General features: G+C 42.0%; 2 protein-coding genes across 2 annotated transcripts in view; one reads left to right on the top strand and one right to left on the bottom strand.

The window, feature by feature from the left end:
- ANKDD1A (ankyrin repeat and death domain containing 1A) overlaps positions 1-1013 on the bottom strand; it is a 55452-nt gene extending 54439 nt beyond the window's left edge. The window contains 2 exon segments of the mRNA XM_070378482.1: positions 629-890; positions 952-1013. Of these exon segments, the coding sequence (XP_070234583.1) occupies positions 629-890; positions 952-1013 (324 nt within the window).
- On the top strand, positions 615-15878 carry PTGER2 (prostaglandin E receptor 2). The gene is made up of 2 exons (XM_005899960.2): positions 615-1836; positions 11737-15878. The coding sequence occupies exons 1-2, from the start codon at positions 1012-1014 to the stop codon at positions 11968-11970; spliced, it is 1059 nt and encodes a 352-aa protein (XP_005900022.1). The 5' UTR covers positions 615-1011; the 3' UTR covers positions 11971-15878.
- The last annotated feature ends 10915 nt before the right edge of the window (positions 15879-26793 follow it).

Genomic DNA, 26793 nt, shown 5'->3' with positions numbered 1-26793 from the left:
ATATATATATATATATATATATATATGGCTGAACAACATTTCTCTTTCGCAGCTGAGCTTGGGTAGAGAACAATGTGGTTTTAAGCTGTACCCACAAACACAATTGTACACAATTACAAAGAACTTTAAAAAAATGGTTGCTTAAACAAGTGGTTATCCGTTACCGTGTTGACATAGAAAAAGGAGAAATGCTGGGAACCGAATCAAAGCGACGGTGCAACAGACAGCTTGGCGTGCACTCATGGCTCGGTTGCTCGAATGCGCGGGCTTGCTTTTCACTTCCTCCTAATTTTGGCCCCGCCTTCCTGATGTGTCTTCCTGAGAATGTTAAAAACAAACAAACAAACACACACATTGGTCTTACTGTCAGCAGTCTTTAGTGTCTGTTGCTCCCTTTTTCACGTCTCACGGTACTGGGTCCTCCCAACTTCTCTATTGCTTGCTGAGTCGCTTTGCTCTCCCTGGCGTTGCCTTCCGTGAACGCTGTGCCGACACAGTACCCCACACTGTGCCCCGCACTCCCACCAGGCCCTCGGCCAGGCTAAAGGACTACCGTCCAGGCGGTGGTCAGCCAGCCTGTGGGCATCGAGCAGCCGCCTGAGCTAGGGACCAGGGCCGCTGCTCTCACCGGCCACCCACGCCCCTCGCCTGGCCGGTCTCCGCCCCCGCGCGCCCGGAGAGACTCGTAGCGTGACGCGTCCACCTCCCGGCAACTCGCCGGCTCTCGCCCCTGGACCGCCGCCACCCCGGGAGACGCGGAGGAGGCGCCGGCGGGTCCCCCGAGGCGCCCGGGGCACCGTAGGATGCGACAGCCGCGCGGCCTCTCCGGGAGCCGCAGGAGACCCGGGCCGAGGCCGCCCTCGGTGAGCCCCGGGGACCGGCAGGGGGCTCTGGATTTGGATCCCTCCCCTTCGCTCAGAGTCTCGTAGCACTTGGGCTCTCAGACCCCACCTCCCGCCAGGTGCGCGCCGGCGGGAGAAAAGGACGCGTCTCTCCTCCCGGCACCCCACCATGGGCAATACTTCCAACGACTCCCAGTCCGAGAACCGCGAAGAGCCACTGTGGCTCCCCTCTGGAGAAAGCCCGGCCATCAGCTCCGTGATGTTCACGGCCGGGGTGCTGGGGAACCTCATTGCGCTGGCGCTCCTGGTGCGCCGCTGGCGGGGGGACTCAGGGCGTAGCGAGGGCCGCGGAAACTCCATCTCGCTGTTCCACGTGTTGGTGACAGAGCTGGTTCTCACCGACCTGCTTGGGACCTGCCTCATCAGCCCCGTGGTGCTGGCTTCGTATGCGCAGAACCGGACTCTGGTGGCCCTGGGGCCGGAGAGGCGCGTGTGCACCTACTTTGCCTTTTCCATGACCTTCTTCAGCCTGGCCACGATGCTCATGCTCTTCGCCATGGCCCTGGAGCGCTACCTAGCCATCGGACACCCCTACTTCTACCAGCGCCGAGTCACCCGCCGCAGTGGGCTGGCTGTGCTGCCCACTATCTACATAGTCTCCCTGCTCTTTTGCTCCCTGCCGCTGCTGGATCATTGGAAGTATGCCCAGTACAACCCAGGGACGTGGTGCTTCATCGGACACAAGCAGACCACGTACTTGCGGCTTTACGCCACTCTGCTGATGTTGCTCATCATCGCCGTGCTGGCCTGCAACTTCAGTGTCATCGTCAACCTCATCCACATGCACCGCCGGGGCAGGAGAAGCCGCTGTGGACCCTCCTTGGGCAGCAGCCACAGGAGAGCGGAAAGGGTATCCATGGCGGAGGAGACGGACCATCTTATTCTCCTGGCTATCATGACCATCACCTTCGCCGTCTGCTCCTTGCCTTTCACGGTAAGGCACTCATTTGGTTTCTACAGCCGAGCTCGGTGCAGCCTTCTTACACTCTTTCCTCTTACTCCCACCCTTTCCACCACCACACAGATTTTCACAACTTGTAAAAATATGACCTAATTTGTAAAGGTCTATTGCCTTCCCCTCTCAAGTCTCACCTTTACTCCACTTCCTGCTTCCCTAACCCCAGCAAATGGGCATCTCTATGCTAGTGTTTCAACCCAGTCCAATGTTCTTGCCTGGAGAATCCCAGGGACGGTGGAGCCTGATGGGCTGCCGTCTATGGGGTCGCACAGAGTCGGACACGACTGAAGTGACTTAGCAGCAGCAGCAGCAGCATGCTAGTGTTTCTCATACGGTGACACAGCACCCCTGAAAGGGAGTCTTGGTCCTCCACTAAGCCAGCCCAGACCCCATCTTAGAGCCAGTTCCAGTCTACAAGGCTAGAATGGCTTCCTATCTGAGGAAGAAGCAGTTCCCATCTACCTTTGGATAGTTGTCAGTTACAATCTGACTTCCCTGAGCTGTAGTTCACCTCCAGGCCAGTCCTCCAGGCCACCCCAATCAGCTGGTGCCAGTTCTCTAGGCTCTGCCTTCTGTTTCTCTCAAAGCAAAATGTGATGCCCAACCAGTAGCATTCCAGCTGCCATTAAGAATGGTCCCAGGTGAGAAGGGTCCACATTGCAGAAATCCAGAACATTCATTGTCTTGTTCAACAAAATCTAGTTTACAGGATTCCCAAATTACATGTATATTGGAAGTATAACTCTTGATTGCCATTAAAATTCATAATATGTTCATGATAATAAGTAGAGGAAAGACTGGTTGCTTGGAGAAACCCCTTGCCTAGGTTCTGGGCTGGGTGCTGCCCTGGTTGGAGGCAATACCAGCAGTTAGTTCCATGATGCTGTAAGTTTGAACCTCCTAAGATGTAACATGGGTAGCAGAGCCTGGGATGTATCTGAGCAAGTGCTGACCTCTTACAGAGAAATGAGAACTCTGAGTTTTAGCATCTCCACTTCCTAATCTTCAGAAGCACAGGATTGCTCCTACAGGGAATAAACAGTTGACTCTTAACCTGCCACAGTCTTGGTGAAAAGAAAGAGATGATGCCTGTCACAAAACAGATATTTGAACTGTACCTTAAACGGGAAGTATCAAGTCATCTCTTAATAAGGACATTTACATGCACCATTAACTAATTTTATTTTATCTATGGATTATTGGTACTTGTAACTTTCATTTATACAGTGCTTTAAACGTTATGAAATGCTACACTGTCCAGAATTAATTTATTTCTTGGAAGGCTTATCTGACAATTCAAAAGTCAAGGCTACAGAATGGTGCTTTACATTCTGCTATTTCAGAATGCTTGGCATGGGTCTCTGGGGGTGCTTTCCCCCATGTCCTTTTATTCTACTTGGTGTACATGAAAATTGTGCTCAGAAACGGCCTACACCCAGTCACAGAAGGACAAATACTGTATGATGCCACTTAGAGAAGGTACCTGAAGTAGTCAAACTCATAGAAACAGAAAATTGAACAGTGCACGCCAGGGGCTGGGGGAGGGGTAGGAGGAGTTGTTTTGCAGATGTAGTTTCAGCCATGTAGGATTGGGCTGAGAGGTTCTGGGGAATCTTTTGCACAACAATGTGCATTGGGTAACAGTATTTAATTATACACTTAGAAACTGTTGAGAGGGTGAATTTTATGTGATATGCTTTTTTGCCACAATGAAAAAGTAATTAATTAATAATAGAAAAAGAAATGGCCTACACCAATCTCCCACCCAAGGCAGGAATCATTTCCACACATCCTAACCAGGGCTCTGGTGGACAAGGCAAAGGCCTCTGGTTGCCTCCAGAAATTCTCCTGTTTTTCTAAGAGAGCATGCACAGCCCAACAGAAATACCCTGTGAGCCACAAATGCCAGCCACAGAAGGAATCTCCAGTTTTCTCAGTTCAGTTCAGTTGATCAGTTGTGTCTAACTCTGCGACCCCGTGGACTGCAGCACGCCAGGCCTCCTTGTCCATCAGCAACTCCCGGAGTTTACTCAAACTCATGTCCATGAGTCGGTGACGCCATTCAACCATCTCATCCTCTGTTGTCCCCTTCTCCCCCCACCTTCAATCTTTCCCAATATCAGGGTCTTTTCTAGTGAGTCAGTTCTTTGCATCAGGTGGCCAAAGTACTGGAGTTTCAGCTTCAGCGTCAGTCCTTCCAATGAATATTCAGGACTGATTTCCTTTAGGATGGACTGGTTGAATCTCCTTACAGTCCAAGGGACCCTCAAGAGTCTTCTCCAACACCACAGTTCAAAAGCATCAATTCTTCAGCACTCAGCTTTATTTATAGTCGAACTCTCACATCCATACATGACCACTGGAAAAACCATAGCTTTGACTAGACGGACCTTTGTTGGTAATGTCTCTGCTTTTTAATATGCTGTCTGGGCTGGTCATAGCTCTTCTTCCAAGGGGCAAATGTCTTTTAATTTCATGGCTGCAATCACCATCTGCAGTGATTTTGGAGCCCCCCCAAATAAAGTCTGTCACTGTTTCTACTGTTTCCCCATCTATTTGCCATGAAGTGATGGGACCAGATGCCATGATCTTATTTTTCTGACTGTTGAGTTTTAAGCCAACTTTTTCACTCTCCTCTTTCACTTTCATCAAGAGGCTCTTTAGGTCTTCTTCACTTTCTGCCATAAGGGTGGTGTCATCTGCATATCTGAGGTTATTGATATTTCTCCCGGCAATCTTGATTCCAGCTTGTGCTTCATCCAGTCCAGCGTTTCTCCAATTTTCTAGTAGCCACATAACAAAAAGCTTAAAAAAAAGATGAAATTAATTATTAACTAAAATATTTTATTTAACCCAACATATCCAAATAGCATCAGTGAAAAATGGAATCAATGTAAAATAATTATTAATGAACTATTCTAACTAATTTCCTGTGTTCCAGAAAATGCTAGCAATCTGCCCTCTCTCTGCCTCTTTCTTCCTTGAGATAACAGAACTGCTTTCTGGGCCCTCAAAGTGGGCCACAGGTCTTCCCTGGTGGGCTACAATCCATGGGGCCACAAAGAGTTGGACATGACTGAGCAACTAACTCAACACACAAGAAGTGGGCCACACCATTGGCCCGACAAGGAGAACTCATAGCTGTGTACCCAGTGGGACTCCAGCCTGCTCAGCAACCCAGGAATGAGGAAAGAGGGGTAGGACATTGAGGAAACCTGAACTGCTGATGTCAACCATTGTCCCAAAGTATGGGCAAGTTACAATTACTGCTTCCTCCAAGAATGCCAGCCTAGGACTTCCGAAGCGTGGGAAGTGAAACTCAGAATGTAAAATGCTCAGTACGCTGTAATGAAGTTCAGGTCATTATTACCACCATCAAAATTGCTAACATTTTTGAGTGCTAATTTTTACATATATTAACCCATTACCTTCACAACAATCGGTCATAGAGGTAGCATTTTTATTCCCATTTTACAAATGAGGCAAATAACTTACCCTGGGTCCCAAGCTAGTGAATACTGGAGCCAGCATTCAAAGGCAGGCAGTTTAAACACAGAACCTATGCTTTTAACCACAATACCATCAGAAAGAAAATACTTATTTGGGGGTAACATATGAGAAGATTGTGTGCTTGTGATTAGTTAATCGGTCATGTCTGATTCTGTAAATCCAATGTCTTGGATTACAGCCCACGAGGCTACTCTGTCCATAGGATTTTTCAGGCAAGAATGCTGTAATGGGTTGCCATTTCCTCCTCCAGGGGATCTTCCCAACCCTGGGATTGAACCTGTATCTTCTGTGTCTTCTGGGTTGCAGATGGATTTTTTGCCCACTAAGCTATCAGGGAAGCCCATGAAAAGATCAACCCAAGATTTATAAGAGAGTTGTGAAGATGTTATAAATATTTGCACCACTTTGTCTCTTAATCTCAACTTTTAGCTGTAAAAATACAGTGGCAAAGACCTTTTTCTCCACAGCAGATCAAGGGGCCTCAGCTGGGACCGAGGGTGCAGTTTCTTTTTGCTTCTGCACAGACCTATGCATTAAAAGGCTGAGTCTGAGATTTTAGAAGATTCGCTAGTGTAAATACTGGTCTAAATTAAGAAATAATCTGATTACTCCTCACATAAAGTTTTGTTGTTAAACATTTCTTAATTGATCTTTTAAAAAAGCATTGTTTTGGCTATCCAATATAAAATCATGCATAGGACCGATAACATATTCCATATGGTTTTTGCATTAAAGGAATATTGTATAAATTAATAAATTCCTCATATTAATCACATGTTATTATCATTTCACAGAGATAGAGGGAAACTTTCTTTCTTCCTGAAATGAGACAGGACACAGGAAACACATCAGACATCCATTCTTGACTCAGATACTGTTTGTCTCTAAATTTCCAACCTATATTTAGCCACTTTCTCACTACTTTCCTAATAACTGTTAATAGCCTCTGGTCATTTTAAACTGTTTTCCTCATGTCATTAGGATAAAGTACTTATGCATTTTATTCGGTTCTAAAATTTCAAGAGTGAACCATTGACTCATTCTAAAAATTTCTTCATCTTTAGAATTCTTTAGGGCTCTAATTTTTAGGTAAATCTGATTAGTGGAAATCTGATCTTTCAAATACAGAACAAACGCAAGTAAACAGTACTGGAATTTCCCTCATTCATTCCTGGTACTCTTTATGTAAAATTTAACATGAAGGGGGTTGTAAAACTGATTTGAAATTTGTTGATTACATACTTGCACAATATCAGAATTCTAGTAGTAATGAAAGAGAAATTCAGAAATCTCTATGCATAACCATGATAAACTTTGCCTGGTGATATTTTGAGTTAATATGCACGCAAAACTGCTGCTAAGTCACTTCAGTCGTGTTCGACTCTGTGTGACCCCATAGACGGCAGCCCACCAGGCTCCCCCGTCCCTGGGATTCTCCAGGCAAGAACACTGGAGTGGGTTGCCATTTCCTTCTCCGATGCATGAAAGTGAAAAGTGAAAGTGAAGTCGCTCAGTCGTGTCTGACTCTTCGAGACCCCATGGACTGCAGCCTACCAGGCTCCTCCGTCCATGGGATTTTCCAGGCAAGAGTACTGGAGTGGGGTGCCATTGCCTTCTCCCACACGCAATCCTAGAAGGCCCTTTATCATTCAAACATCATCAGTGATGTATTTGGGGATTTTTAAAAACTTTTTACTCTATATTGGAGATGATTAACAATGTTGTGATGGTGTCAGGTGTATAGTGAAATGATGCAGCCACACTTGTACATGTATCCATTCTCCTGTTTGGGGATTGTTAAAGAATTGTAATACACCTTACCTTTTAAGAGAAAGTTTTTCTACATGAATATTTTCACTTGACACCTTTTCCTTCTGCATATGATATGAAATGGTGGTTGTGAACACTGATATGATCACACTGAATTTTAAAAAGGTAGACAGCAAGAACTACAGGCCATTTCCCTAAAGAGAAGTGATGTGTTATGTCTGCCCTCTTGGGCAAGGTGATTGTCACTGCCTGCCATTTGGCTGTGGAAAGCGTGGAGGAAAGAAAAGCCCCAAAGAAAGCCAAGAGCTTCTTAGATAGCCATGGTTTTTAAATCTATAAACAGGAGCAGTAATACCCATAAATCTTTGTGACACATTTGGAAAGAAATCTCCTACAAACCCATAATCAGTCAGTGGTGAATGTCATGTAACACTTCACATCATAGGGTATTTATGCAGATGGTGCTAGAGTGTGTAGTGGCTAAGAAGACAGTCTGGTCCTGCTTCTGTGGCTGCAAGGCTTCCCTGCTTACCCATGGTATGATTTGGGTCAATGTAACTAATCTTCTAAGCCTTGATCTCTTTCTTACAAAAATGGGACTAATAACACTTTTACAGATTTGTAGAAGGATTAAATACAACAAGACACAAATTGTTTAGCACCAGACCTGACACAAAAGTATTCAGTAAATATTAGCTACTTTTCCCATAAGATTCCATTTTCAAAAGAAATCATTGTATATTAATAATCAGGAACTGAACTCTGGAAACTCCAAGTCATGTTTAATTGGCCAGGCCTCAGTAGGTCTTTTGTTGTTAAGTGTGATGGATGAATACTTGTAAACTATTTCAGGTACTGGGTAAGGGTCTAAAGCAGTGGGCCTCAACTTTGCACTGTGTTAGTATCACCTGTGTATGCATTCATGCTCAGTGGCGTCTGATTCTTTGCCATCCTATGGACTGTAGCCCTCCAGGTTCATCCGTCCATGGATTTTCCAGGCAAGAATACTGGAGTGGGTTGCCATTTCCTACTCCAGGGGATCTTCCTGACCCAGGATTGATCCCATATCTCTTATGTCTCCTGCACTGACAGGCAAATTCTTTACCACTGAGCAACCAGGGAAGCCCTAGAGTTTCCTGGGGCACATTAAAAGCCCTGACACCCAGCTTATAGCCCAGACTAATAAAATCAGAGTCTCTGAGGGAGGGAGAAAGCCATCAGAATATTTTTATTTCTTTATTATTTTTTTCCATCAGAGTATTTTTAATGATCCTCAGGTGGTTTCAATGAGCAGCCAAATAAGGTTCTTATTTGCTCTAAAATTCTGAACGTGCTATGTAGTTGCATTAAAGGTAGGGAAATAGCTAAAACAAACAGCGCCAGGTCAGTGCCAAGATGAAGTTTTACGTGGAGGCTGAGGGGATTCAGTGGAAGACAAATCCAAAGGACACTAACTTTCATTGGTGCGGCTTTGTAGGTATCACAAGCTCTCTGTTCTTAGCAAAGCCCTGTAGAGAGTCTGTCCTAAGGAATTAAAACTCACTTGACTGGTTTACATTTGTCCTTGATATTTTTCTCATAGCAAATTTATTAGTAGCATGTACAAAAACATGTATACAGTCTACCAGCCTCTGAAACTGAATTCCAGAATATAAATGAAACATTATTAATTAATTGACCTAGATCCATTGTGTAAGCCTGTAATGAAAATCCAGGATTGGCTGAAGGGAGAGGGGAATGAGGAGTTAGTGTTTAATGGGTACAGAGGTGGCTCAGTGGATAAAAAAATCTACCTGCAATGTGGGAGATGCAGGTCTGATCTCTGGGCTGGGAAGATCCCCTGGAGGAGGAAATAGCAACCTGCTCTAGTATTCTTGCCTGGAAAATTCCGTGGACAGAGGAGCCTGGCGGGCTACAGTCCATGGGGTCGAAAAGAGTCAGACACAACCTCGACAAGCATGCACATATTGGCCACCTCCTAAAATGCAAATTTTAAGCATTTCTAAAAATTACTCAGTATAGTGGATGAAAAGGAAATAAAGTACAGAATTGCTTCATCCTCTGAAACCATTTTTTACTTCTCATTGGTCAGTCACACTCTAAAGAGACCAGAAACTATGGTCTGATCTTGCCACTGAAAACCTGACTCATCTGCACATGTGAACTGTGACACTGGAATGCTGAGCCCTCTCTATGTGGCTCATTAGACAATCCAGTGTTATAGTTTTTGGGTGAGATTAGGTCATAAACCCAGCTACAAACTTTTTCTATGACACAACACTCAGTTGTATGTGTGTGTAGTGACTAATATATTTTAATCTATCAGGTTTATGTACAATATCATCCTGAATTCCAAAACTCCAAAATGGCTCTTTGAGTGAGTGAAAGTCGCTCAGTTGTGTCCTACTCTTTGCAGCCCCATAGACTGTAGCCCACCAGGCTTCCCTGTCCATGGAATTCTTCAGGCAAGAATATGGGAATGGGTTGCCATTTCCTTCTCCAGGAGATCTTCCTGACTCAGGGGTCAAACCCAGGTCTCCTGCATTGTAGACAGATTCTTTACCATCTGAGCCACCAGGGAAGCCCTCTCTCTCTCTGTCTCTCTCTCTCTATATATATATATACACACACACACACACACACACACACTGAATTATAGCCGGATTCAAGACCTTATAGTCAATTCTGTGCCATAATTAGATGCACAATTTTAAGAGTCACAATTTAAAGAGCAATATTTAAATTGCTCTTTAAATATACCATAGAAGTACTGTAAATTTCTCATCTAAAATAATTTAGCTGACAAGACAAGTATTGCTCCCTTGCATATCTCCACCTAACTTTTTTCTTCTTTCTGTATTCAGGGACATCCACCTTCAGTTTTTTTTTTTTTCCCTTTGCTCATCTGCCAAGTCTCTTCTCCATTCCCTTAAGCCAAGATTCTCTGGCATAAACACCTACGGCTGCCAAACCTTCCCGATATTGTCCTAACATAAGCAACCCGAAGATGACTACTCTTTCCCTCCCTGCAATTTGCTTTGTATATGCAGTTGCCAGATGCCTGCAGAATTAAGTACTAGGGGGATAGGAGAGAAACTATTCCTTCTTCTGGTGAGGGAGAGTGGAGGAAAGAAGAAATAGGTCTCTAACTCACCCTCTGCAGTTGGTAAGAAAGGCCCTGGAGCTCTATAAAGAACTGGCTTCAAACGACTGGGTATGATTTACATGTTTCACTCTTTTCTGTAAGCTATGTGGAAGTGTTTGATCTTTATCGGGTATGTGCTGTTCCATTCTCTGCAATCTGATCCAAAAGTTGTGTGTTCCCTAAATACCTAAGGAATCAGATGAGAGCTGGTATACCACTTTGAGAACATTGGCCAAGGTGTAATGATGTGTCAGCTTTCCAGTGTTTAAGACTTTTCTGAAGACCTTTGGCCTACATAGGCGACCTGGATGTCGCAAACAGTGAGCACTGCTCGGTGTCAAGGGACTTGGAATTTGTGTCCTGTTGTTGTTCAGTAGCTCAGTCATGTCCGACTCTTTGTGACCCCATGGACTGCAGCACGCCAGGCTTCCCTGTCCTTTATCATCTCCCTGTGTTTGCTCAAACTCACGTCCATTGAGTTGATGATGCCATCCAACCATCTCATCCTCTGTCACCCGCTTCTCCTCCTGCCCTTAATCTTTCCCAGCATCGGGGTCTTTTCTAATGAGTCGGCTCTTCCCATCAGATGGCCAAATTACTGGAGCTTCAGCTTCAGTCCTTTCAATAGATATTTAGGGTTGAGTTCCTTTAGGATTGACTGGCTTGATCTCCTTGCAGTCCAAGGGACTCTCTAGGGTCTTCTGAAACACTACAGTTCAAGAGCATCAATTCTTCGGCACTCAGCCTTCTTTATGGTCCAACTCTCACATCCATACATGACCACTGGAAAAACCATAGCTTTGACTAGATGGACCTTTGTCAACCTTTGTGTCCTGAGTTGTCCACTAACCAGTCCTGGGAACTTGGACAAATCCCTTGCTGTCTCTGCCCTATGGTGTCCTCACTGGTAAAATGAAGATAATAAGGATTATCATTGTGGGGCACGTTTTAAGGGAGCACTGTTTTCGGTAGCTGACATGGATGACTTCCTGTCATCTTCCCAACAATCCCAAGAATAGGTATTGTTATCATTGTCATTCATTTTAGAGATGTAGAAAGGGAGACACAAAAAGGTTAGTTTTCTTACCTGTGGTCCCAGAGCTATTTTTGGAGGCAGGATTCAAACCCAGGCAGCCCAGTGGCCAGAACATAAGCTCTGTTGTGTGCCCTCTGTCACTGAATTATCATAATTCAGTATTTGAAAGTCAGTGCCACACATTGTTATTCCCTCACTTCCCCATCTATCAAAAGGAGACAATACTTCTGTTTCAGAGTGTCCCTAAGGCATAAACTTGTGTGAGAGGGGTGAGATTTTGCAACTTCCCTCTCAGCACCACAGCCACCACACAAAACACATTTTGCTTTTCAGCCTTAAGAAATTGCACATGGTCGAAGCCTATCTACTGCTACAATATAAAACTGACGTCTTTCCCCCCTTTTGCTTCTTACAGATTTTTGCATATATGAATGAAAACTCTTCCCGGAAAGAAAAGTGGGACCTCCAAGCTCTTAGATTTTTATCAATTAACTCAATAATTGACCCTTGGGTCTTTGCCATCCTGAGACCTCCTGTTCTGAGACTAATGCGTTCAGTCCTCTGCTGTCGGGTTTCATTAAGAACACAAGAAGCAACACAAACTTCCTGTTCTACACAGTCAAATGCCAGTAAACAGATTGACCTTTGAGGATGGTAGTTAAGAAGTGCTAGTTAACCACCATCTGGAAGATCATTTTGAAATGGTTCCTTAGAGAAATGGAAAAAAATTTATAAAGACAATGACGTTACCCTAATGAAACAGAGCAAACAAACATTTCAGGAGTGGTTTGGGCTATAGATGTGCTGACAAGGCACTTCTTGCAAGGTGTCGGAAGGATCTATAAAACCTACCCTCAAGGAACATGTTCATGGTCTTCGGAGGAACAACCAAATGTATTTATGATCCCGTGCCTTTGGATTTAAGCGTCCTTGTTGAATGAGAAAGCATGTAGTTTTGTAATTTGTTTAAAACCCTAAATAGTTACTGTGTTTTCTATTTTAATCTTCTAGGCTAGTACCATTATAAACATAACAGTGTACAGTCTAACCAGATAAAAACTTACGTGTTCTTTAGGAAGTGGATTTGGGCAAGCAACCAAGCCTGGTGTCTTGTGATTGCTTATCAAACCCTTTCTTTGGACAATGAGTTTGAAAATCATAAGTACTTTGTACTGTATGTTTGTATATGTGGGAGCATGCTCTTGTCACGATAGTATTACTCACAGAAGAGTAGGCTCAGTTGGTTAATGTCAGCTTTTTTCCCCATCCATGAGAAGATGTGTGTCAGAGTGTCAGGTTATTTATTTTATAACATCTGTCAAGCTAATGGTAACGAAAAGGACTTTAGGAATTTTCCTCTCAGCGATAAATAGTAGACTATTAAGAGAAGTAATTCTCATTAATATTTTACTTTTTATTTCCAGGGAAGGGTGTATGTGGCTACGTCTGAAGCAAATATTAGAATTAAAAACTGAAAAATCTGGTCAGTTCTTCAGTTACACTGAACTCTTTTAATGCTGATGTCGAGGCTGTGACTGACACAGTTTGTAGGATGATGGTGTTGTAGCAAAATTCATGTCTGTATGTTTATCTGGGAAACATGGCTTGACTCATGCTCTATAGGAAATCATACAGTGAGTCATACCATAATATATTTCTAAATCTAAATGTTTGGCATTGTATAAATTCAGCATCAAAATATTTCAGTGAATTTGCACTGTTTAATTAAATCTTAGTTATAGTATAAACTCATCTGAAATGTTACAAAAATAAGCTATAAAACAAAAGATTTGAAAATGGAATAGTATGTGATGAATTCCCCCCAAATAGCAATTTATAGTTTGTGTGGATATACTAATTTTAAAAATTAGATAAAAGTGGAGTTTAAAATTTTAATTTAGCAGATTTTTAAAGTGTGGTTGCATTGCAAATTAGAGTTTGAGATATTCAGTACAATACTTGATATTAGAGGAAATTTTTCCCCTTATAGCATGATATTCAATATAGTGGACACTTTATTTATTTTATTTTATATTTTGCAGTGAGTGTTATTACAACATAGCTGTAATAAAAACCAAAAAAGAATATTAGTTTTTTCAAAGTCTCATTGAATTGCTTACACAAAACTATTTCCTATAAGTAGTTATCAGACTAGATGATCACTTAAGAGTGATTCCAAACCAATTTAGAAATTAGTGTATTATGACAGAATCTATATCAAATTATCCCTTATTTTAAAAAGAATAAGTGAATGGTTTGCTTTTGTACTAATTTAAACAAACCAGGCTAAGTTTAACTTAGCTAAAATCTGGATGTGTAAATAAAGCTTCCCTGTCCACCAAGATAAGAAATTGTTCTAAAGAAGACTAATTAGGCTCATGGGTAATTCCTGAACATAAAATGCTAAAGTTACTCTGGATCTGGAAGATTAATTTCTTTTATCAGATGACTTTTCTTCCTCCAAATAAAAATGTTACCTACAATCATTCACCCTACCTCATCATCCCCCCAAATTTTTGAATAATGCCTGAGAAATTTAAAAAGAAAAAAAAAAGGACAAACTTGGATATAATATCACTAGTGAAAACAAAATTATTCACTCTGTGGTCCCAAAATATGAGTTTAAGCCATTTAAGAACCAAGATTTCCAGAGCTTTGTTTCCTAGTATATTCCTGTTCCTTGCACTGTGTTAAATGACTAAATCCTGAAATTTATTTGCACTGATATTTACATGGAAGGAATTGAAAGGTAAAATCCTATGTAATAGTAAATTACTTACTATTAATGGAAATTTCAAGGTAATAGAAAAATTACTTATATTGGATATGTAAATATTTCTTTTTTAAAAATCATATCAGACGTACCTGTTTAAGTTTGTTGACTCATTTTCAAGTTAAATAAAAAACACAGAACTTAGTCTGGTATATCAGAAAACTGAATTATAATAAAGGAAGACCTGGATTTTATTCTTTGTCCCTGACAGTCAGTGGAATGAAAAGAGAGGAAAACTATTGTGGATATTCAACTCAGTATGCCACAACTGAGACCTGGCCCAGCTAAATAAATAAATAACTGTCTTTAAAAAAAAGCCAGGATAAATGCGCATGCATAGCTGATTCCCTTTGCTATACAGCAGAAACTAACACGATACTGTAAAGCAGCTCCACCTAACTTTAGGTGTCCAGAAACAGGATGGGCTGAAGCAGTTCTGTTCTGAGCTGAATTGTTACTGGGTGGCTCACTGTGGGGCTTCTCAGGTGGCACTGGTGATAAAGAACCCGCCTGCCAATGCAGGAGATGGGGATTCCATCCCCTGGGTCAGGAAGATCCCTGGAGGAGGGCATGGCAACCCACTCTAGTATTCTTGCCTGGAGAATCCCATGGACAGAGGAGCCTGGCGGGCTACAATCCCTGGTGTCACAAAGAGTCGTACACGTCTGAGACAACTTGGCATGCACGCTTCACTGTGGCCCTGGATCATCTTTTCCAAGAGAAAACTGAGAAATTCTGGTACTAAAATGTGTCCTTGAATTTCCTAAGATCCTAATAAGGCCTGTGGTTTCTCAGAAACTATAGAAAGCCTCTGAAAGACCTGACTCTCAAAGTGGTCTGGACCCACGACAACCCAGAGCCAGAAAGAGCACCGACCCCTAACCGCCATACTGGCGGAGACTACAAGTCCTGGGCAGGTGGAGGGCAAATCCGAGCCTCATCACTACATTCTCAGTGTGATTCAGTTCAGCTCTTGGTGCCCTGGCCTGCTCTCAGCAGTGCACTTTCAGAGACAGATTGCCCTTGTGCTAATGTAATGTCAGCTCTGCTTTGAACCAAGGAAAAATTAACATCTTCAAGTTCAGAACTTGATGACTTTGAAAGGCAGGGGAAGACAATTAGTTCACATTTAAGTAGAGGTTTGTTTACTTCCCTTGGTTTAGTTGCTCAGTCATTCCTGACTCTTTGGGACCCCAAGGACTGTAGCCTGCCAGGCTCCTCTGTCCATGGGATTCTCTAGGCAAGAATACTGGAGTGGGTTGCCATTTCCTTCTCCATTACTTCCCTTAGTCAAATCTAATATTTTAAGCCAAAAATAATGGTTTTCTGAATTTGAGAAGCGCCCCTACTTGAATTATTCACAGAGAAACAGTCTTTGTAGACATTTATTATATGTGGACTTGCCATGCCTGCTCAGGATGGCCATCTTCTGCCTTTATCAGACATGACTCTGTTGGAATTCCTCTTTGATTGCACTTTTAAAACATATCTATAATCATTATACTAACAGCATTATCATTGACTTTCTTTTTAAATTTACAAAGCGTTTGATCACCTGAAATACACATTATGGAAATAAATGTCATTTTAGCAATTCATAGAAGCTACAGTCTTGTGTATACATGGAACAAGGCCATGTATTGGGCATTAATTTTTATTTCAGAATAATTACTTTTTTCCTGGTAACTTTTGTGACTTTTATTTGTAAGTAAATTTTATTGAATTATATTTTTGTATTTCCTATAAAAGGTATGTACTATTAAAAATTGATTTGGGTGGTTTAACTCTGTGATCCGGGTGTTTCATTTTTCTTTTAAATATGCCAAATCGAACAGATCAAATGATCATTCCAGCAGAAACAGCTGGCACATTCAAAAGAGTAACTGAGGACTATTGACTGAAGGAAATATTTACAGAGGGAAGGGCAGGGTTAAAGGAATCAACAAAGATGGTGGAGGAGCCCTTGGAAGCTGCTACCACTCCCAGGGCTGAAGGGACAAGGGAGGAGTCGTGACAGCTGTGTCCCACCCAACAGAAGCTGTCCTTAAGCAGGGAAGCACAGCTGCCAGGGAACCACCTGGAGGGAGGGAGGGAGAGAAGCAGCAAGGGACCTTCCTGGAAGATCTTCCTGCTCTTCGGCCTGTTCCTCCCACTGGCCAAACCCAAGTGTAACCCAGACAGTAAAAATCATGAGGGCCACAGTGCAGGGGGAGAGTAGGCTTAGGGGCAGATGGGGAATATCCAGTGTAAGGAGATTAAAAATACATTCTTTTAAAAATTGCACCAACAGTTCTGTGGTAACCAAAATGGGAAAGAAATCCAAAAAAGAGGGGATACTTGGGGACTTCCCTGGTGGTGCAGGGACTAAGACTGCGCTCCCAATGCAGGGGGCCCGGGTTCAGTCCCCGGTCAGAGAAATAGATCCCACATGCCGCAATTAAGAGTTCACACTCTGCCACGAAAAGACCCCTTGTGCCGCAACTGAGACCTGGACCAGCTAAATAAATAAATAACCGTCTTTAAAAAAAGCCAGGATAAATGCACACGCATAGCTGATTCTCTTTGCTGTACAGCAGAAACTAACACGATACTGTAAAGCAACTCTACTCCAATAAAAATTACTAAAAAATAAAATAAAATTACACCAACACAAAACTGAAACCACAACACGGGGAGCCTTTCTTCCTGCCTTCCACTCCAAACAGATATCCTCCAGCAAGCCTGGGGAATAGGCATTAGCCCCAAGTATATGGAGAGGGGCAAAATCCTGTAGATTCCCCCACCAAAATACTTGTCCTAGGCCCTGCTCCCTTGAGGCTCAGCATTTACATTTATCCAAGCCTGAAGGAGGTTTATATGATTGGAGGAGAGAAAGGAGATCAGGCTGAAGCATTGTTCTGCTTTCCCCAGCCACAGCAGTACAGCCTAATAGCTCTTCTTAAGCAGAACAAACGGTAATAGTCACACATACTGGTTTAGAAAGGAACCGAAGCTTACTTTTAAGAAAGCCCAGAGGTGGAGGGGTGAGAAAAATCTAGAAAAATACCAGTAGTTAGTGCTAAAGGTAGGCCATATCCCCAAACCTAACATAAGCTGGGATGTGTCTACACAGCTATTATAGAGAAAGAGTATATATAACAATTCAGCAAGTCTGCATAGTTTAAAATGCTGGTAAAAATATATATTAAAAAAAGCAAATTTCAATAAAATGGAAAAAAATCTGGACAAAGCATGGCTCCCAAGGCCATCTGTCCACGTTGCCCTTTCTGTTATCACAGGATTTGTCTTTATTCTGTCTTTACTCTCCTCTCTCCATCCGCTTCTGGAGCATGCTTTTCCTAGCAGACTGTTCCCTTTCCCCCTTCCACTGGGTCCTGTCATCTTTGATGCACACATTCAACCTTTCCCCTTTCAGCAAACTTTAGATTTATCTGGGCATATTAGACAGGTATCAGACTGCTGGTGGTCTTCTCAGACAAGTAGCTCAACCTCTCTGATTCTCAGTTTCCTCGTCTATTAAATAAAGATAATAAAATTATTGTTGTTGCTTAGTTGCAAAGTCGTATGTGACTCTTTTGTGATCACATGAACTGTAGTCTGTCAGTCCATGGGATTTTCCTTGGCAAGAATACTGGAGTGGATTGTCCTTCTCCAGGGGATCTTCCCGACCCAGGGGTCAAACCCTAGTTTTCTGAGCATCTCCTGCATTGCAGGAGGATACTTTTTTTTTTACCACTAAGCCACTGGGGAAGCCCAATTAAGTTATCCATCTCTGTAGTTATTGTAATTATTTTGAGGATTAAATGAGTAAGTGCAACCAGGACATTCAACACAGTGCAATAAGGTTAGGGATTAGCATTTTCTCAGATGCTTGGTTGAATGTCCCCTCTGACCTCTTCACACACATCTGACTTAGATTGCTCATTCTTGGCCGGTCATGGTATTCTTTTATTAACTCTGGGCAGCTGTCAAGAATGAAGATGATAATATGTATGCAGGATGAGTTTGTATTTCTGAGAATGCAATAACAGCTGGTACACATGGACAATGTAGAGCATAAAAGAGACCAAGAGAGACAGAAAGACAGCAGGACACAAACCATGGCCCCTGCCTCTCAGTGCAGCCAGGGAGGAGGCAAGAGGGGACAGCACCTGACCCGCTACTCAAACAGGGTGTGCGCAGTGCTGGGGGACACAACGCGGTCACAAACCGGAAACTGAGCAGATCTCATTGACACATCACGTTCTCAAGATCCCCAGGTCCAGCCCTGGGCCACAGCTGACCTTTCATGTTCCTGAAGCCGGCGCCCAAGACTTCTCTAGGCCAAACATTCCTGCTTTCTTCAACTCTCCCTTACATGACAGCTCACCATTTTGGTGCCCTTCTCCTAATATCCAAGTTACCAATGTCCCTCTTGATGTGTTGGGTCAGAACCAAATACCAAGAAATAATTCTAAACCAGCCTTACCAGCACTGAGTGCTGATATGTCAGTTGCCGGCTTGACCCGGACATTATCTTTCCATTAATGCAAACTGAGACCACAAAGCTTTGTGAGCAACTGGGTCATAGCTTCATACCCTTCAACAGATGGAAGTACTGGCTTTCTGCTTTACAGAGAGGAAAAGTGGGTGTGCGGGAGGGAAGTGAGCTGCTCACGAAGGACGTCCTTGTTAGACTCCCTTACGATTGTGGCTATGGTGCTGATCTTGCTGCCTGAAACCACAGTCCTTGGTTTCTCGTTAGTCACTGGCCTATGGTTCTTGGGTTGGCTCTGTAGACTAGGGATGGAGAGCTTTGAACTTACTGGTTGAGCTTGGTCTTTTGCGTGAACAATGCGGCCCTTGAGATGATGTGGAACTTAACTGCCAGTGCTGCCCAAAGAATTTTTTCCTTGAAAATGGAACTCACACTTTTAGTTCTCAAAAGCTATTTTTGCTAGAATTAACTGGTCAATACTCATCTCAGTTCTAAGATTCAGTCCTCATGCTCATCTCAGTGCCTGATATGTCATGATAAAGTAAACATTTAAAAATTCAAAAGCTGCACAATTAAACCTTTAAAGACATAGTTGAGATTATCTTTCAGCTCTTAAAAAACTCAACATGTCCACATTGTAAAGAGCTCAGAGGAACAAGCCGAAAAGCCCTAGATTTTGAAAACCCAACATTAACCTTTTATGCTTTTAAAAATAAATGTCCTCGTGTTACTTGTAAAATGAAAGACACAATAACCAAAACACGCCAGGCTGAGTACTGTGGTGTACTACTCTTTGACCCGTAAAAATGAATCCTTCTGGTGTGAGTAGGCGTTCTGAAAAAAGGAGAGCTTAACTATAAACTAGAGATCCTCATTCTATTTACTACCTATTATGGCGACTGGGGAGTCAGAGGCCCATTTCTGACAGGAAACACTCAGATGTTCACATCTTCCTGTGAAATACCAGTTTGGAAAACTGAGGAAGGTGGGGAGAGTCAGATTTCTGTCTTCCTTCTACAAATTTCTTCTGTGTTCTCGATTAAGTTATAGGGAACCACAGTGGCTGCTAAGAAAGTGAGGAAACACAATTATCTTGTGTTATCAGTATTAAAGCCTTTTAAAAAGAATGTCCTGCCTTTAGTTTATCTAAACATTGAGCCTGTTAAAATATTACTATTTAAAATGCTCTATAGGGGACTTCCCTGGTTGTCCAGTAGTTAAGACTTGGCTTTCCAATGCAGGGGGTGCAGGTTCAATGCCCACTCTGGGAGCTACGATCCCACATGCTTCATGGCCAAAAAAACAAAACATAAAACAGAAGCAGTATTGTAACAAATTCAATAAAGACTTTAAAAATGATCCACACAAAAAAAGACCCTTAAAAAAATACTTTGCAATAGGAATTTTGGATTAAGACACAAATAACATGAGGGAAAAACCTGATTACTATTTTTTAAACCAACAGCCTGAAAGGTTAGTAAGAGTGGTGATGCTGGGATTGGAATGCAGATATCTGATCAATGAGCTCTTCTCTCTGTAGGATGCAGCCCCCTCCTCCCGAGGCCCCTTTCCCACCTCTCTGCCCTGCTAACTCCAACCAAGCAGCCCATGTACTGTGCCTGGCGCACACCAGAGGCTCCCATTTCAGGCTCATTGCCCTGGCTGTTTTCTCCATCTGGAATAGATGCTCTTCCCCCAGACAGCCATGACTCCCTTCTCTTCCTCACCTTCAGAATGCTAACCCAGGGCTAGCTTCTCAGTGAGGCCTTTACTGACCCCCTTCCTAAAGTCCCTCCTACCCCGCCTTATACTCCCCATTCCCTTTACCCTCCTCGATCACTTTCTGGTGTAAATGACCTCAAACATACCTAAAGTTAGCATATTTATAACGTTCATGGGCTGTGTTTTTGCACTAGAATGTGAGTTCCAGAAGGGAGAGATTGTCGTCTATTTTGTTTTGAGGCCTAATATTACGGTATCTTATGGAGGCCAAACATCCCATATATTTGGAATGGCATCTTACAGATTTCAGGGCCTTCCTCTATTTTAAAAATTTACTCTGCATCACCTCCAAAACCTAATCTCAGATAACTCAGAGGAAAAAGGTCATGTGTACTATACTTTCAGTGTTTCTGTGAGCTTACAGTTGTTTCAACATTTAAAAAATTAAAACAGCAGCCACACTCCCTGCAAGAGGAAGAAAACACAAAAAACGTCGTATTTGTTGTATACAGAGAGACATTAACAAGGCAAACTAAAATCAGAATCTAATTTCTATCACTTTGATTCATTTTTCCTCATATATTCTATTTTTGAGCTGTGAGTAATTATCAACGAAAACCAAAACGAAGACTAATGATACTGAATTTAATGGCAGCTGTCTTACAGGCTGAAGACTGATGTGGTCCGTAAAGCTGCTCTGTCCAAGAACTGTTATCTTAACCTTTTCAACCTGCACACCAACAAGTCAGACTAAACACTAATATAATGCTAATGGTTTGATGTAAAGAATGTATATAATTATCATCCTGTTCCCATTAGGAAAAAAGAAGCCAAATATATATGCAGTTGTGAACTGTTGTTATTTAAATTTATATGAGCTATTTGGAAGGAAAATGGAATTATTTCAGCATCACCTAATGACAATTTTAAGTGTCATAGAAGAAAGTGACTCTGCCCCAAAGAAGATACGGTTCATCCATCAGAGGTCCAGCTTCATACTGTGATTATCTGACTTTGTGTGTTTTCCCAGCTTCCTAAGGATCACAAGTTTATCCTTATATATAGGGTAGCCCTCCATACTTCTTATTTCTTGATTCAACCTGCACAAATGCAATAAGGTTTGGAATTGCACAAATGGATATTAATTATTCTTAAAGATGAATTTCCACAAGACCTTCTCCTTGTGGGAAATCTGTCTGTTCAATTTTCCTGTCAATAGCAAATCTCCATTCAAAAGTATAGAAGGACTGTGTTTACTCTTGGACTATGTAGCGGGATACCCAGGTGAGGGAAGAGGTTGTCAGGAAATTAGTGAGGAGTGCTGTCTCCTTCTGCTTAGCAGTCACATCCTCGCCTACCCACCCTCCACGATGCTGCCAGCACGTTGCCCTTGGAGACTGAATTACACAGTGGTTGGTATAAAGTTTGTGCTTTGACGTGAGACAGACCACATTTCAAACCCCGCCTTTGCCTCTTACAGTGTAACCTTGAGCAAGTTACTAAAAGACTTTCTAAGTCTCTTTTCTCAGTCTCTCATGAGGTACTTGCCACCTCACAGATGTTCTGAAAGAATCAAATAATAGGTCACGTAAAATACTTAAGATAACGTCTAACACAGGGTACACGCTTTAAAAAAATGCTGGTGATTATTATCATTACTGACTTTTTAAATAATCATTTTATTAAGATCCCATATTAATAGAATATTGAGTTCCAACCCTCTGCTGTTCAAAGCTTTCTGATCATAAGAGGCGCGCCCGCATGCAGACCGCCAGCACCACCGATACCAACGCCAACCCAGCGTCCTCTTATCTGTGCCCACTCGTGACTTTGACAGATGTTACCAACAAGGTTGAGGTTCACTGGGGACCCTGAAGAGTCCAGTGAAGTCAGAGGTGATGTAGCCGATTGGAACTACATCTGTGTTCACAGCAGAGAATCACCAAAGAAGTAGTGACTTGGGCACCTGCCCCACCTGTTTCCGTAACACTCAGATTTGGAGGCATTGGCGCAGGCCTTTCCCCAGACAGTCTCATTTCATTCAGGTTTCTGCTCGAATGTCACTTCCACAGCAAAGTCTTTCTTGACTTAAATAAAATAACTTTCTAATGTATTTCTCTCACTCTTCCTCCTCCCCACAGTCTATTCATTTTTCTTTACAAGTCTATTCACCCTTCTCATTAACTAGCATTACTGTGTGTGTTTGTGTGTGTGTGTGTATGTGTTTATTTTCTTTCTCTTCAAGTAGGAAAAAAACTCCATGATGGAAATTTTTTTGTCTTTTTTATCATTAAAACAATATCTCACATAGCAGGGGGTTCAATAAATACTTCTTCAGTGAATGAATGAATCTGTCAGCTAGCAGTTTAGGCACAAAGAACCCTAATTTTTAATTGAGGCCAAAGGTCTTTGGAAAAATAAAATATTCCCATGCTTGCTACACAGAGAGTTTCAAAGAAGAGAAGACAACTTTAGCACAATTCATGCAAAAAGACCAAACAAAGCCCCAAACCCCTAAAAGTAACCTTCACTACATAGTTCTTATACACATTTGTAAAAGCATATCTTTTGTATTATTTCTTTTCTGTTTATTTTCATGGCTGGTATTTCTCTTCTCATGAAATACATTTCCATGAATAGAACCCTACTCTACAACGTAACGGTAGGACCTAGGAGTCCAATTTGTGACTACAGTCCAGAACCAATTCGTTCCTAAGTCACCAGTTTCCTTACATCATTGGCTCCCTGTCATCCTGAAGGTGAGATCCAAGCTCCTTAACGGATGAACAAGGATGGACAGGGTCTGCTGCTTCTCTTATCTCACACAACCCCTGACTCCTGTCTAGGGCTGAGGTACTTCCAGCTTCTCCTCTCCCTACCTTGGCTGACCTGTCCCCTCCATCAGCAGCGCTGCTGTCTTCCTGTCCTGAAGTCTCTGAGGAAGGGATTCTTGACCTCTTCTTCCTATCATGACACTAATGAAAATCAAACTAATTCAACATAATGGTCAATAACTAACCAAGCCAGTAATAATTAAACGAACCCAGTAATAACTAAAACTAACCCATCCTCTGCTTTTTCTCTAAAACTATAATATACCTCTGAAGGCATGCCTTGTAATATTTTCTTTTAATTTACCAAAAGAAATCCATCACATTCCATCAATTGTAGTTTTATTGTTGTTGTTTAGTTGCTGAGTCATGTCTGACTCTTTTGCATGGGATTTCCCAGGCAAGAATACTGGGAATGGGTTGGGTTGCCATTTCTTTCTCAAGGAATCTTCCCGACCCAGGGATCGAACCTGTGTCTCCTGCATTGTCAGGTGGATTCTTTACTACTGAGTCACCAGGGAAGCCCCAGCTGTAGTTTGCAAGATCCCAGTTAGGGTAATATACATCTCACTGCTGCCTGTGGAATCGTATCATGATCCAAAACCAAATCTGTAAAAGAAGCTGAATACGGATAGAAAAACATACCCGAGACTAGTTGTTTGTTCCCCTGCAAATAATCTTACAAACAGTACCCAAGTTTGAGGAGAAAAACAAAAACACTTAACCCCAATTCAGTCTCACAGATAAATCTCTGAGAATCCAAACTCAGCAATAACTTTAAATAAGGAACCCTCAAAATTACATGGCAACCTACTCCAGTATTCTTGCCTGGAAAATCCCATGGACGGAGGAGCCTGGTAGGCTATAGTCTATGGGGTCGCAAAGAGTCGGACCTGACTGAGCGACTTCACTTTCACTTTCAAAATTACATACTCCAGGAAGATCTTCAGAGTATGTCCTGAAAGTGAAACTCACTAAGTCGTGTCTGACTGTTTGTGACCCCACAGACTAGACAGTCCATGGAATTCTCCGGGCCAGAATACTGGAGTGGGTAGCCTTTCCCTTCTCCAGAATCTTCCCAACCCAGGGATCAAACCCAGGTCTCCTGCATTGCAGGCGGATTCTTTACCAGCTGAGTCACGAGGGAAGCCCAAAACACTAGGGTGGGCAGCCTGTCCCTTCTCCAGTGGATCTTCCCGACCCAGGAATTGAACCGGGGTCTCCTGCATTGGCAAATTATTTTATATGAAGTTTTCTCAAGGCATAACATAAAACTGATATCTGATAAACATTTGCATTCCTTATACTAAAGAACAATAATACCCCAGGGGTAAAGCTAGAAGCTATGGTTTGAATTTCTTAAATGAGTTCAATCTCAGAATAGTGACATAAATAATGAACTAGGCCAGATACCATATACAAAAAGTTTTTAGTGGGCTTCCACTTTAAATCTTTATCTAAAAGTTTTGTTTTGTACTCAGACTGTTTTGAGAGAAGAATTGTTAACTAAGAATCAGGATCAACATGGACATTTAACTTTGGCTAAAAAAAAAAAGAGAGAGAGAGAAAAATTAGGAACTGCATACATAAGAAAGTAACTTGTTTTCTTCATGAAGAGATCATTATGACTGTATATCTTGTTTCCAAACATCAGTAAATAAGACGTGTTCACTGAGAGGTTTCTTCTCTGGAAATGCAAATGTTGGTTAAGAGGATTCTTTTTTAGACTTTTCTTTGGAAAGTCCTGTGGAAATCAAACACACTCGTAGGAATACTTTATTTTTTTTTTATCCACTGTATTTCCAAAAAGGATTTTAGGATTCTGGAAAAAATAACGGATAATGTCCAATGTTGGAACACAAAAAATATTTTTCAAATGAAACCTTAATAGACTTTTATTAAAAATTTTTAAAATTTGGCCCAGATGATGTGGTATATGTAAGATACTTTTCGATGACCTAGCAAGCCCATATTGTGGTGGCTTTTTATTGTCAATGTAGTTAAGCTACAAGTGTTTTCCACGGTTCCCTTCTCCTCACGACTCTGTTGTCAGGCTGGTCACAAGAAAATTTTTTGCCAAATATGAAAGGCAGAAGTGATGCAGCAGCCAAGTTTAAGCTCGGAATGTTGCTGTTGGGTCAGACACCATTACAGGTCACACAATTGCTGAGGATTTGCCGGTTCACTTTGTTGGCATGGAAAAGCAGTGGCTGGACCCACTGTACCTCCAACAAAGGGCTGGATTTCCTTATTCAGTTTGTTCAAATCCTGGGCCAAGCTCAGGTGCTGCTCCAGAGCACACAGGTCTTCTGCATGTCATGCACATCACTGAGAAGATGGTAGGAGCCCCATAAAAGGTATTGTTGTTTAGTCCCTAAGTCATGTTTGACTCTTTTATGACCTCATAGACTGTAGCCTGCCAAGCTCCTCTGTCCACAGTTTTTTCCAGGCAATGATACTGGAGTCGATTGCCATTGCCTTCTCCGGGAGATTTCCCAACCCAGGGATCAAACCGGCGACTCCTGTCATGTCTCCTGCATAGCAGGTGGATTCTTCACCTTGGAGCCACTGGGGAAACCCCTCACAAAAGGTATTATATCTACTCTAGATTCCTACACTGTGATCCTTTAAAATAATAATACTCTAATTAAGATTTATTTGGCTTCTGACTTCCTTTGGGAATATTTTTAACTTCATACCATAATCAGAGTATGTAAGGGTGAGCCAATCAACTTTCCCAAGAGGGCTGTCTTTTGAACCGAGGAAAACAAGTGGTAGACAGATGGAGGCTCGTTCTAGAGAGATCTTTACAGAACTGATAGTGTAAGAGAGGTTGCTAATCTCCGTGGTTTGGACAGGCTATCACCAGAACAGTACATGTTGTTTCATTATTCAAAATAGAGGAAAATATATATATAACTACAAAGCTAGTTGACTAGAACAAGAATGAAGTACTATCACTACCCTATTCTATTGGCTTGGAAGCCTGACCAATGTAGTTAGACAAGAAACAGAAATAAGAAATATGAGAATTAAAAAGGAAGACACATTGTTTGTAGGTAATGATTACCTATATGGGAAATCCAACAGGCATTTTAGGCAAATTATTAGAATAATTATTTTAAAGTTCAGCAATTTTCCTGGGAAAAAAAATGATTAGTCTGGAAAAGCCTATATTCCTATAGGCTTTGACAATAGACAAAGAAAAATGACAAAGAGAAAATAGAGTTAAAAAAATTAAATATATAATATTAAATAAATTATATATAATTTTAAAAAATGAACAACAAAACTCAGAATAAATCTATTAAAAGATGTGAAAGACTTTTATGGAGATAATTATCATACTTAATTGAGAGACATAAAAGACTCACTAAATGTAAAGATATATTATGAGTGGGAAGACTCAAAGTACAGATGTCAAGTCCCACCACATTTATCTATAAATTTCATGCAATTCCAATCAGTCCTTTTTTGTTGTATTTGTGGGTGTGTACCAAAGGAACATTTCATGCAAAGATGGGCTCGATAAAGGACAGAAATGGTATGGACCTAACAGAAGCAGAAGATATTAAGAAGAGATGGCAAGAATACACAGAAGAACTGTACAAAAAAGATCTTCACGACCCAGATAATCACGATGGTGCAATCACTGACCTAGAGCCAGAC

This window comes from Bos mutus, chromosome 10 (assembly GCF_027580195.1).
Source record: "Bos mutus isolate GX-2022 chromosome 10, NWIPB_WYAK_1.1, whole genome shotgun sequence".
NCBI classification, from domain to species: Eukaryota; Metazoa; Chordata; class Mammalia; order Artiodactyla; family Bovidae; genus Bos; species Bos mutus.
This window is presented reverse-complemented; position numbering and strand designations above follow the sequence as displayed.

Bases quoted from the DNA above. Each gene is read 5' to 3' on its own strand.
- PTGER2 (XM_005899960.2), top strand. From the start codon at position 1,012: ATGGGCAATACTTCCAACGACTCCCAGTCCGAGAACCGCGAAGAGCCA. The intron at 1,837-11,736 runs GTAAGGCACTCA...TGCTTCTTACAG, and splicing joins TCTGCTCCTTGCCTTTCACG to ATTTTTGCATATATGAATGA.